At 45.1% G+C, this 13761-nt stretch overlaps 1 protein-coding gene across 1 annotated transcript in view; it reads right to left on the bottom strand.

Annotated features, from left to right (window-relative positions):
- The window catches only part of SCPEP1 (serine carboxypeptidase 1), a 30531-nt gene that overhangs the window by 10291 nt on the left and 6479 nt on the right, over positions 1–13761 (bottom strand). Inside the window, exons 3-9 of the mRNA XM_015428087.1 lie at positions 12334–12423; positions 10430–10585; positions 8785–8859; positions 7354–7426; positions 4730–4767; positions 4088–4216; positions 3110–3194 (exon numbers count right to left, since the gene is read on the bottom strand). Of these exons, the coding sequence (XP_015283573.1) occupies positions 3110–3194; positions 4088–4216; positions 4730–4767; positions 7354–7426; positions 8785–8859; positions 10430–10585; positions 12334–12423 (646 nt within the window). The remainder of the gene's footprint in view (positions 1–3109; positions 3195–4087; positions 4217–4729; positions 4768–7353; positions 7427–8784; positions 8860–10429; positions 10586–12333; positions 12424–13761) is intronic.

The raw sequence follows: 13761 nt of genomic DNA on the forward strand, positions 1-13761 counted from the left end.
CTTCCGTTTTAGGGCTGGGGGAGCCCATATTGTATGTTCAGTTTAATCACAAAGACAACATTTTGAACATGCTGTAATCTTTGATGCACATTTGAACTAAGCTTAGAAGAGCACAACACTCAATGGAAAACTGGTTCATCAAGGAAAATGAAACTCACATTAAGCGATCTCTGCCCACTTTATGAACTACCACATAGATAAAATGTAAACACACTACAAACCATTGCTCAATAGCATTTCCATGGAGTTTGCATCAACCTCCCCCCCCCCCAATTAATACAACCAAAACAGGAAGTTCGGCAGAAGACACGGAGCTGGGGAGCTCAGTTAGCAAACGGCTGCAAGGATGCGGGGAGGGTTCCTTCCCCAGACTTGCATATACTACATCATAAAGAACTAGTGTAGCCAAGTCCACTTTGGGAAATTCTTGGATGTCTGAAGGAGGAAGCCTGGGAAAGATGGGGTGCAGGGATGTCAACCTCCAGGTAGTGGTTGGAGATTTCCTGGGATTATAACTATGCCAGTTTGGTGTAGTGGTTAAGAATGAGGACTCTAGGACTTCCGGTTTTTGGCGCCTCAACAATGGCCGCGTCTCTCGGTTCCTCCGAGAGACGTGTGCCATGAATCGGGGATTAGGAGAGAGCGTGATTGTGCACGCTCCCCCATGGAGTCCATAGGCAATGGACTCCTAGCCAGGGGGCTTTGGAGAGCCCTACCTCCGGCTGACAGCCAGCACAGGGGGGCTGCTCTCTGCCCCGAAGGTCCTGCCCTGATTCCCAGTATTGGACTCGAAGCGACCACCGGGACAAGCGTATGAAGGTTTGGCGATTTTACTCTGCCTAGCGAGATCCCAGGGAGACCTGCTGGATCATTTTTGAAGACGGATAAGTGAGTTTAAGTGAAAGCGAGACATCGGAGCCCTGTTGCGAAGCCCCCACAAACTAAAGCGGGAAGGGGGAGGGGACACCCTACCCCCTCAAGCGAATGAACGAAGTGGGACGGTGGGGGACTGAACTAACCGTGGCAATAGATTACAGTAGAAGGACTAGATCAGAGAAATCTCCTAATAAAAGCATTTACAGGCCCTTTGAGACTTTGGCAACTTCAATCGGTAAATGTAAACAACCCTCCAAGATGGCAATAGAGACATTGAGGGAGGTGGGACGCAAGCTTCTCTCAGGAAGAAACGGAGGGGTAGGTCAGGTGACCTAACCATAGACTCTTCCTACAGCATAGAATCGGGTGCCATCTGCTGGCTAAAGTGGGATATTCGACGGGAATGGCTCTAATTGTGGTGAGACTTTTAAAGGGACAGTGTTTAGAATAAGAAGCAGCGAATCTTGGTTTATAGACGAAATTGAGACTGTGTATAGCTTGTATTGGATGGTGGCAAGCAGATTAAAAAGCAATTGGACTCTTGTACCATAATAAGCGAGTGAAAGCCCTGGAAAAGGAAAGCGGTACTAACTGGACAGAGCCTGTTTCATTAAAGCTGTTTATGAAATAAGAATAAACAGAGAAGGAAGAGGACAAATTGAGATGACTATATGGACTGAGTGAATCTAGGCTCCACAAAGTTGTGTTTGTGGGGAGGGAGGGGAAGCGCAATGGGAGATGTCAATGTCTTTTAAGGTCTCTGTACTTCTTAATTAGCTTTGGAGCTATTCTCTGTCTAGACAGATAAGCTGGATTTTAACTTGAAGCGATGAACAAGGAAACTCCTCATGTCAGAAGTTAATTGATAAAGAGTTACAACTTTGTATCTATAAGCATATGTAACCATCTACACTTGGGCTTTTAGTGCCTTTTTCTCTGTCTCCCTTAGTCTGTAGTCTTTCCCCTCCCCTTCTTTCGTTATAGTTATGTAGTTATTTTAGAAATGCAAATAAAAAAATCCCCTTCGGGGGGCAAAAAAAGAATGGGAAAAAAGAATGAGGACTCTAATCTGGGTAAACCGGGTTTGATTCCCCACTCCTCCACATGCAGCTGCTGATGTGACCTTGGGTCAGTTACAAGTTCTTTCAGAGCTGTTCTTGCAAGGACAGTTCTCAAGAGAGCTCTCTCAGCCTCACCTACCTCGCAGGGTGTCTGTTGTGGGGAAGGGAAGGGAAAGGAGTTTGTAAGCTGCTCTGAGACTCCGTCGGGTAGTGAAGGGCAGGGTATAAATCCAATCTCTTCTCTTCTTCTCCAGGTGACAGAGATCAGTTCCCGTGGAGAAAAGGGCTCCTTTGGAAAGTGGACCCAATGGCACTGACCCCACTGAAGCCCCCTCCTTCCCCAAATCCCACCCTTCTCAGGCTCCACCACCAACAGGTATTTCCCAGCCCAGAGCTGGCAACACTAATAGGGTGTCACAGTGTTCACCCTCCAAAGCAGCCATTTTCTCCAGGGAAACTTATCTCTGTAGCCTGGAGATCACTTGTAATTATTAGAGATCTTGAGGCCTCTCCTGGAAGTTGGCAACCCTATGAAGGGGGAATTCCTGCAATTCCCCGTATCCTCTCCCCGTTTTGTTATTGTTTCCTTCCTGGGAGCAAAGCCAAATACCTATGCTTTGCTAAAATAACAAAAACACTACCAAATCTCATAAGCTGCACACACAGGCCTTGTCTACACTACCAACTGATACTGGCCATACCCAGCTTAACTAGCATGGCTTCCCCAATGAAGAGAGGAGTTGTGGCTCGGGGGCAGAGCAATTGCTTGGCATGCAGAAGGTCCAGGTTTAATTCTCAGCACCTCCAATTAAGAGGATTGGGTAGCAGGTGTCTGCCTGAAACCATGAAGAACACCTGCAAGGCAGAACAGAAAGGATTGCCCTTGATAGACAAGCAGTTTGACTTGGCATAAGGCAGCTGCATGTGAATCCTGGGAAATATAGTTTGGGGATGATGATAAAAAATCCTGTCACCATTCCTTAGTCTTCCTCACCCAACTGTCATTCCCAGGGTCCCCTGAGGAGAAAAAATGACTGTTAAGCTGGTTTTAAACCTGCGGCAGGCTAATAAACCCACAGAAGCCTTGATTTTTTTCCAACCAGCCCTTCACACTGCAATAAATTCCTGGCTGTGAAAATACCACCCGCCTGTGGAACTCCCTCTCAACTTACAAAAGGGAGTCAATTCACTCGTAACAGATATAAGGGACGAAGTTTCCGGAGTTAGGATGTTATAGAAATTCACACCATTCGTGTTCTAGGAAAGAAGAGAGAATATAGCAAGGAGGTCTCACCAAGAAAGCAAAAGTGGCACTTTGTTGTTTTGTTTCATTTTTAAAGACATGTTTGCAATCTCCCGCCACCAAAACCCCATCCAACGGCAATTCTGTAAGAATACTAGAGACCTTTAAACACTAATTCTCAGCATTCTAACAATTCAGTGGCAAAGGGACCCAGGAAACATCATACCCGTTCTCCACACTTCAGTCTATTGAGGCAGAATGGTTTTTAAGCCTTAGACTCAAGTCTAAAAAAGTAAATAACCAACTACTTTGCTTGCATGAGAGGTATATATTCTTAATGCAGGACTGAAGATCACCATTCTAGAACATGCCCTTAATACAAGGCAGGGTCCTCCCATGTACTAAAATGTGCCTGCAGCCACAGAACAGAACAACTTGCATCATCCACACCAGCGGCAGAAAGCTCTCCGTGCTGCAATAAGGGAGCAGTTTAATAAACTGCCACCTTGCATACATCACAGGAGAAAGGTGGGTTTGAAAAAAAATGTAAATAAACAAAGCCATCTATATGGATTAAGCAAGTGAGCCAAGCCACACTATATAGCAGAAGCACAAGTTCCCATCCAGGCTGAGGGAGACCACGAACAGTTAAGAGTAGGAGTCATGTACCTTTCATAGAGAGGCAATTTTGGACAGGTATAACTTCTCAGCCTTGCATGAGAAGGCAGCACTCCAATTCCTGTGAAAGAGGTACACGAGCCTCAACCCCCCTTGCATCCAGTGCTGGGGAAACCATTTTCTTTCTCACCTCCTTACTCAGTGACAAAGTTGCTACTACGTCATAAAGTGTTGCTCAATCTGCTCTCGCCTTTAAAAAAAAATAATAATAATAAGGCAGCCACCTGACCTCTTCTATGATATCCTCCGCCTTACTCCAAAGCAATGTTGCCAATTTGTATTCCTTGTTATTCATGGCATTCAGGATCTTTTTGGCAGCACCGGTCACTTCTTTTAAACCTTTATCATCGAGGTAAGACTGCAAGGTGAAAAGCAAAAGCAAACACCAGCTGGTGAGCCACTGGCATGCATTCCCCTAAGTGCCCGGGACAAACAGGAGGAGATGGTTGGCACGCTTCCCAGGAGCATCCAGCAGGTTGCCTTTGGGTAACAAGGGCTGGGCGAGACGGGCCTTCCGCCTGACGCGGCATGATAAGTTGTTTTGGTTTTTTTTAAATGAATGTATATATGTTTTAATATTATGCTACTACTATTATTATTATTATTATATTTTATATATATTAGATACCGGACAACAACAAGTTTTGAGGTTTGTTACAATGTAAGTTGTCCAAAGCTCTAAAAAGAAGCAGTTCTGAACATAATTACTTGAAAATATACAAAATTTACATGTTAAGATGTGTGTATTTAAGCATAATTTTACACTGTTCTCGATTTTACTGTTAACCTTTTGTCTAAAAACAATAAAAATCTTTAAAATGAAGAATGAAAACGCCAAAGTTAAAAAAAGTAGTGATGAGTAAATACTTACAGTGCTATAAAGGTAAGGCCCCCAGGACAGCACAGAATCTAAGAAGTAGGGGAAAAAACACAAGGGTTTTTTTTTTTAAAAAAAAACAACCTTTCATGATGCAGCATCTTTCAGCATCTTCCCTGTACAATTAACTTCCATGAAGTTTCTTACAACTGAGCACAATCCACCAAGCAGGTTTTCCCCGGTGTGTGCTTAATTCAAACAAATGGGAGCTGTGTGCCTGTATCAGACCACAGATTACTTACAAACACATTACTTACAGACAAGGCTGGGAGTATTCTGTGCGGCTGCAGTTGTGCTGCATAAGCACAAAATCTATCATGCAATTTTATGCCAAACAATTTAGTATGCTAAGATCAGCTCCCCCCCCCAAAAAAGTGAGTTTCTAGCTTTGATTTTTATCATGAAACAGCCTTGAATATGTACAGTTTGAGCTTTCAGCCTTTGCATGCCGCATTGTGAAGACTAAACACAAGGTTGGGAGGACGGAATGGCATTACAGTCACAAAGCTTCAAGTTCACCTTATGCGTGTTCCCTTGAAGAGGTGTAGTAGCTCTACATGCTCAAGAAAAGTATTCAAGTAGGCAGCTCTCCATGTTCAACAGGAACTCCTTCCTAGCCAGTCTTTTACTTGCTGGTTTTTTATGCCCTGTCCATTTTCAACTGTTTTTAATTGTTTAATGACATGTGTTTGGGGGGTGATTTTAATGGCTTTGAAATATGGTTTTATCATGCATGTTTTCAATTGTTAGCCACCTTGAAATAATACAAATTTTGCAATAGAAATTTTAGATGTAAGGTCTACATACACAAACGGGGGCGGGGGAAGAGTTTAGTAATGTAATACCACTCTCCTGCCCTAAATGTGATGTTAAAAGGGGTAACTTGACGTGTTGGTCATCTGAGACGGCTGAGCAACACTTCTGTGTGGGGAGGGGTAGCTGACTGCTTTGTACAGCTTTTCACCTCTCCCTCTGGCAACAGAAGCACAAGGCTCATACTCGACATGCTGGGTTCAAATGCAGCCTGTTGGCAAAAGTACAAGGAAAGAGGAATGGTTTCTTCCTCTCTTGTTTTCTTTCTGGATAAAGCCATCCCTGAACTATTTTTACCCCTGCTATGGGGGGCAAGGAGCTGCGGTGGCTCAAGTGGTTAAGACGCTGAACTGCAGGCTGTGGAAGGTCGGTAGTTCAGCAGTTCAAGATCCGAGTTGCCGCAAGATGGAGTGAGCTCCCGTCTCTAGTTCCAGCTCTGCCAACCTAGCAGTTCGAAAGCAAGAAATTGCAAGTAGATAAATAGGTACCACTTTGGTGGGAAGGTAACAGTGTTCTGTGCACCTCAGTGTTTAGTCATTCTGGCCACATGACCACGGAAACGTCTTCGGACAGCGCTGGCTCTTCGGCTTTGAAACGGAGATGAGCACCGCAACCCTAGAGTCGGACTCGACTGGCTTTCGAGCAAGGGAACCTTTACCTTTACTTATGGGGGGCAAAGAGGTACATATGTTTTCCCCAGAAAGAATAAATGCAGGGTGGCTTTTTCCAGCAAGAAAACGGGGCAGGAAAATGTCCCTCTCTCTCCATGCCCCCCTTTCCTCCTTGATCCAACAGTCTAATGTCCTCTGGTTAAAAAAAATAGTTATATCTATTTATTTATTCATTGTATTTTTGTGCGTGTGTGCATGTATCTGCACCTGGAAGTCATGGCGATCTCTGGTGACTGACCCCTACTGGGGGCCTGGAGGATATTCAGAGAGGTGGCTGAATAAAGCCTGCCCCCACCTCCCGACTGCTGGTATTCCAAGGAGGTCTCCCATCCAAGTACTTGCCAGTGTCGACCCTGCTTAGCTTCTGAGATCTGATGAGGTCAGGCTTTCCTGGGATATCCAGGTCAGGGCAAAAAGAAAAAGAAAAAGTCACTTTAATAAACACAGCAACCCCCCTCAACTGCCCCCCCCCAAAAGAATACACTGAAGCTGAATTTGTTGTCAAGCAAGTCTCCACTCTGCCACACAGCTCACTGGGTGACCTTGGGCCAGATTCTCCCTCTCAGCCTAAACTACCTCTCAGAACTGCTGGGAAGATAAAGCAAAGGAGAGAACTATGTACACAGCTCATCAGAGGAAGAGTGTGATCAAATTATTACCAACAAATACTGTTGCAAATTTGCTCCATTCTCGCACAATTTAGTTAGGGCACAGATTTCAGGACACAAGGACTTTGCAACAAAGGCTTGCAGGTAGTTGGAGGCAGACCAGGTGCGGAGCATGAGCTGCCACTGCATCCCCTCACTTAAAAAATTGGTCAAAGCCTCTCTTCATACAACCTGCATCCTTCTGAATCTAAAAGACAGAGGGATGCTTCCAATAATGATATGCTTAAGGTGTAATTAAGGTGCCTCTGTATCTGGACTCTAACAATGCTGTCCCACCATTTATTTTCATCTGCCTTGCCACTTTTTGTTGGGTCGAAGGAAACACTTTACAGTACTCAGTTATTTATAGAGGGAACACAAAATACTTTCAACCGAAAAGGGATATTAACTGAATCTTCGTGAAACAAGAGGAAGAGGTGTTAAGAGGCTCATGGGCAAAACGTTCAGAAGACTCCTGTTGACATACCTAGAGGAGAAATCCATGAGTCACCAAGGGCTACCCCGAGAAAACGGCACTTGATCGTCTCGGCTTGAACTGCCTTTCAAAACAAAGCCAAGAGAAAAATCAGGATCCTCACCTGATGCCGACTCAGTTACAGCAGTGCAGGGGGGCTGGGATGCCTAGCTTTACCTGCTGCTTCCCCTTTTAATTTTTGTTACTGTTCAGAAGAGGTTAACGACTGGATCCTTTTGTCAAGTGGAATCATCAGGTTGTGGTTTTTTTTGTTAAGAACAAAGCCTTTGTTGAAAAGTTCAACCTCATTAAATGGTTATCTTGGAGGTGACAGTATAATTGGCAAGCAAAAGCCAGGTTCCACACAATAGGTGAAACAGGCTTTGGCACGGTTTCTACATGCAGGGCATAAGGATGATCTTTGTTCCTCAAGACTGAAAGTTTCTTCATTCCTGTATGGAATATTTTGGCCTGAAGGAAAACCCTGCTTTTAGGGGAAAGTGTAAGTTAGCCTACCTAGGTATCTTTTTTTGTTCTGTATTGGTGTTGGAGTCTTGTGTTAAGTACTGATATTTGTTCCTTTTGTAGAATAAATTTCTTTTTGGTTTCCTCACATAAGGAAAGTTGTGGTTATTTGGTGTGCACCCTGGGTCTTGTAAGAAAAGAACTTACGAGCTCATGGAGGGTTGCTGAGTCTCCTGGACTGGAGTTGGCAACTCCCTGTGACAGCACCTTCAATTAGGCCTCTTATCCCTGGCCTGGGAGAGAAGCCTTAAAGAGGGGGTGCACCACAGGGGCTTATCACCTATTGCCCATATGATCACCAGTGCCCTTCTCCAACCCAGTTGCCAGAGCAGGCTCTTCTTTTTGGCAAGATGAATCCTAGATCAGTGAAAAAGCTCCTGCTTTGCAGGCTGAAGTCACAGAGTCAATCCCCAGTTCACAGACCCAAGGAGCAGTGCTGGGAATGACCCAGAGGATGCTTGGAGACACGTACCAGTTCAAGTAGACAGAAGTGGCTGCATGGACTGTTGATCTGCCTCAATGCAAGACAGCTGCACATTTATATGCATGAACGTATGAGTGTTTCTTTAAAGCAAAAAGGAGAGACAGTCTGTCTGGCAGACAGGGAGAGGCGATTGCTTGCCAATTCAGCATTCAAGTTGCCAAAATGTACATACTAGCTGCAGAGCAGGGTTCCTACTTCCTGGTGAAGAAGCCACACCGACCACTCCAAATGTAATGTGTTGGATCCTACCACTTCTCTCAGCCAAGTGCTATCTGGTGAAAGAGGCTCCTCATACTGAGGGAAGCATCTACACTTCACTGAGTGGAGTAGCAGGATCCCACCCCAATGTCTGTCTTCTCTCTCTGGGTCACACAAGAACGGCATGTGACAAGCAAGTGTCCATTCTCGTTATCAAGAAGGGATTTGTGTGTTACCTTATGGAGCTCCAAAGCAATGGCAGCGGCCATTTTCCCACCATAAGATTCTGAAAAGATGTAGAAGGGGATTTTCTGCAAGGGAAGCCGCATAAAGGCCTTGAGCACTGTGCATTTTATTCGTTCACCACCACCAATTAAAACCTTCATCCATTTCTTCTACCACTGGCAACCCCCACCCCCCACCAGAATATACCGTATTTTTCGGACCATAAGACGCACCTGACCTTAAGACGCACCTAGTTTTTAAAGGAGGAAAACAGGGAAAAAAATATTCTGAACCTTCGATCCATAAGACGCACTCACTTTTCCTCCCACTTTTTTTGGAAGAAAAAGTGAGTTTTATGGTCCAAAAAATACGGTAATTACTTGAGGCTTAGCAAACCCATCACAGAAATTATGCTCCTGCACATTTTTCTTAAGGTAGCCTGGAATGCTGGATGTAGTGCAGCAAACATGAAGAAGCAAACATCGAACAGAGTGCTGCACATTCCTCAGTCCTTTCCCGCTTTTCAGTGCATTTCAGCGTAATCACCAGAACTAGAAGCTTAACAACACACACACACGTGCTATTCCTGTGGGGATTCTTGGGGCTAGAATGCCATTCCACCTTACTTCCTGCCAGGGCTATTTTTGGGCAGGAACGCACAGGAACGGAGTTCCGGCTGGCTCCTGAGTTGGCCACGCCCAGCAGGAACTCATTAGCATAATAGGCCACACCCAACAGCAGAAACTCATTAGGATTGGCTACATTAGAGGTGTGTGGCCTAACATGCAAAGGAGTTCCTACCAATGTTCCCTCTAAGCTGTAGAGTCCTGTGAGCAAAAATTCTACTTTGTGAGCTACCGGCAGTAAAATTTGGCTGCTGCATAAATTAGTGTGTTCTGGAGCCATCCTTCCTGAGCTGAGACAAAAATGTGTGAGCTGGAGGCTAAAAAACTGTGAGCTAGCTCACACTAACTCAGCTTAGAGGGAACACTGGTTCCTACTACAAAAAAACCCCTGGGTTTTGACAACAAACAAGGTAAACAGAATAAGGAGCAAAAGGTGGGTGTGGCTGGATGACCACACTTCTGGTAATATGGGGTTGTGGCCTAATATGCTAATGGGTTGTGCTGTCAGGGGTGTGGCCTAATATGCTAATGAGTTCCTGCTGTTGGGTGTGACCTATTATGCTAATGAGATCCTGCTGGGCTTTTTCTACAACCCCCCCCCCTGCTTCCTGCTGCTTGCAGGGGTGGGGAAAGCACAAGGACAGCCACACTTCACCTTTCTAACCATTAGAGGAGGTTTTGGGCAGTGTGTGTTTGGGGGGGTACAGTTTAAGGCAGCCAGACCACACAGTCCAGGTCTCAGAATTCCAAATCCAAGTGCTAAATGCTAAGTAATGGCTCTGTGACAATCCGTCAAAACTACACATAACCCTGTGTCATGTCTGTCACGTATGGATGTTCCCAGGCAGGGGTGGCTGGAAGGTGCATGCCACAACAGCATCCTTCCTGTGCCTGGTCAGGGCCTGGGCGGACAACATTCCACAAACTGCCTCAAGTTCCACAAAAGAACAAAGGAGAGATCTGAATTCAACAAAGAACATTAAGCACTTCTTTATCTCCTGAGAAGAAGAGAGCAAACAGTGACACCTGCCTGGAATTCTGTCCTCGAGCTGAAGAATTTCCTAAGAACGACCATCATATCCGATGTGACCATACAGAGATCGGTGGCATATGCACTGCTGTCATTAGCGTAGCTGTAGCCAGTGCCGACAGGGTTATCAATGAACAGCACGCTTGCGGCCTGCAACTGTGCCACAAAAGGAAAGCAGGATCAGCCACACTGGCAACACATGGAGCACCGATGAGCGTAAGAGAACCCTCAGCAATAAACCAAAACAGGGCTGTGCATTGAGCCCAGATTCCGGCAGCAAACACAGACCCTCTGAAGTTCCTATGAGCTACTTTAAAAAAAATTATTTTGCTGATTTGCAAAGGCACTATCCTCAGAAGCTGTTTTTCACATGTATCATTTAGCTTTTAAGATATTTTTTATTTAGTTAGTTAATTAGACTTGTGTCCCGCTCCTTTCCCCACCAAGCAGGGCTCAGGCTGGCTTCCAACAATTATATACAATAAAATCAGCATTAGAATAAAATCCACATCATTTCAGTAAAAACCTAACAGTCCGCTACTATCAGATGCCCCCCCCCCCAGCAGTCTGTCACTAGTGGGCAGCCAGAGAGGGAGTCAGCACAAGGACGCGTGGCTCAGCATGAATAGAAATAACTGCCCTAAAAAAGGGTAAAGAAAAAAGATGGGATTGGAAAAGAATAAAGCAAACACCAGAATGAGAAGGGAATAAACTACGAGAAAGGGAGAAAGAGAGGAAAAGGAGAGGAAAAGGAAAAGGAAAAGAGGGAGGTTTGCTGATTTCTTTAGTCCTCAGTACCCTCCACCATATGCCAGGTGGAAGAGTTCAGTCTCACAGGCCCTCTGGAACTGAGCCAAGTCCCGCAGGGCTCGAGTCTCATCAGACAAGGAATTTCACCATGTCGGGGCCAGGGCCAAAAAGGCCTGGCCCTGGTCGAGGATCGCCGGACCACTCTAAGGCCAGGGGTAAACAATAGGTTGTTATTAGACAAGCGTACTGCTCTCTGAGGGGTATATATAGAGAAACAGTCCCATAGATACGATGGTCCCAGACCATTTAGGGCTTTAAAGGTAAGCACCAAAACCCTGAACCTGATTCAGTACTCAGAGTCTGGAGCCAGTGCAGCTGATAGAGCACAGGTTGTATATGTAAGGACCCACGCTGCTGCATTCTGGACCTGTTGAAGCTTCTGGAGCAAGTTCAAGGGCAGCCCTGCATAAAGCGAGTTACAGTAGCCTAATCTAGAGGTGACCATTGCACGGATCACTGTGGACAGGTCAGGATGGGACAGGTATGGGATCAGTTGCTGGGTTTGGTGAAGGTGAAAAAATGCTGTCCTGGCTGTATTTGTGACCTGAGACTCCAACAAGAGGGAGGCATCTAGGATCACACCCTGACAAAGGGAGCTAGTACTAGCCGCTGTCCTTCGTGGTTTAAAGATGCAAATGTTCTATATTTGGTGTTGGTACAGTTTGACTTTTAAGGTTCCCTTCCCTGGAAATACAATACAGCGCCACTGACATTTAACAGGAACTGAAAACGAAACAAACATAAACAGGAAGAATGGTAACAAAAGCTTCACTGTGACATTTCTGAGTTTCTGTGGAAGACGACGGAATGGGGCCAGTTAAAAAGGTGTCAGGATTGGTGGCCTAGGAGCACCACTGGAAGAAAAAGTGGGAAAGATATCCAAACGCATTGTATGGACAAGAAGAAACAAATGAGAACAAAAAAACTGCAATGGTATATGACCAACTAAATGTAAAAATAATAATCTGGAAGAGAGTTCATCTAATATGAACTCGGCAATGGTGCCCCCCCCCCCCGGGTTAATCACATGTTTATGGGAACAATGATGGTTAGGGAAAAAGCTGACTGTCCGAACGATAAGCCATGACACATACCCAAGTTGTCCTTCGTGGCTTCAGATCAGCATCTAAAGGGCCAATCTCTTCAAAGTTTCCATATCCGCAGCCTGAAGCCCCTGGGCCTCCCTGTGAAACCAGGCAGGTGAGAACATAGAAGGGGAGAATCAGAAGAGCTGTACAGTTTTTGTCTCCACAAAGCCTACGCACTCCTTTGCCACTATTCTTCACTTGAAAAGGAGGCTGGGGTCTTACACAGCAAGTCCATGGCCGAAAGGGGATTTGACTCGAACAAAAAGGGGCGGGGGAGGGAAAAGGGGGAAAAAAAAGAAAACTCAACCCAAAAAGCTGCTATGAATCCACAAGGGTTAAGCTGACACTAAATATTATAAACATACAAAATTTATTCAGGTGTACACATTTATAAAAAACTTAGACTCATTAAAAATATTCACATTCAGACATGAAAATTTTTTCAACATACATACATAGATGGGTTAGTGCTATGCAACTGAACCAAATGCGTTTTGGCCCCAAAGGACCTTCCTCAGTGGTCACAATCCAAAATACAAACTTGACATACATTCAAAAAAAGTTTTTTTAACATCAGATGTTAAGTACATATGCAATATAAGGCCAGATGTTGTATCCTTATATATCTATATGTATATTATTATTGTATATGATAGGCCTCAGGTATAGCCAATTAAAGTCCACCAGTACTTCTGGTAGCATAGATTTGCGTGAGTTGAATGTATGTCACTCCATCCTATACAAATTGATCACCTCAGAAATCCCAGGAACCTACTTGGGGCTACCCTTGAAGAGTGTTTGGAAGTTGCAGCTAGTGCAGAATGCTGTGGCCAGACCGCTGGTAGGGGGCCAGCCTTCGGGAGCATATGATTCTCGCACTTCAGTGACTTTAATTATACTGCTCATTTAGCCTATAGGCCTTGAACAACGTCACACTAGATACAACAAAAAGTAAGTAATTTAAATAACCAACCAGTTACTGTGCTCGAGGTCCTTCAAATTTAATACGCGAGCAACAGATTACCACTGATGTAACTCCTAAATCCACACCTGCCAAGAGTTTCTTAACCTTATAGGGTGCTAACAACCCCTCATTATCACAGAAAAGAGGAGTTATCCACGCGTCCTTAATACTGCAAAAGGTGCCTCATTCCAATAAGCAATGCTCCAAAGTTTCCATCTGTTTAGAAGCCCAGTCACAAAGACCAGGGCTGAGGACTAGGCGAGACGGGGATGTGGACACAGCCCTGCAGCAAGCTGAACAAAAGGGCCTCTCTGCAGTGTGAAGCAAAGCAACACCACAAGGACCCCTTCACTCTGACTTGGGCTGCAGCAATGGCAACGACAGGTGAGCCAACACATGCAGTCAGCATCTCCATGCCGTTCCGATCTCAGCTGGGAAGCCCCTGCAGGGTTGGCATTGGCAACACCCCT

Source organism: Gekko japonicus, unplaced genomic scaffold (genome assembly GCF_001447785.1).
Source record: "Gekko japonicus isolate JY-2015 unplaced genomic scaffold, Gekko_japonicus_V1.1 scaffold1091, whole genome shotgun sequence".
Classification (NCBI taxonomy): Eukaryota; Metazoa; Chordata; class Lepidosauria; order Squamata; family Gekkonidae; genus Gekko; species Gekko japonicus.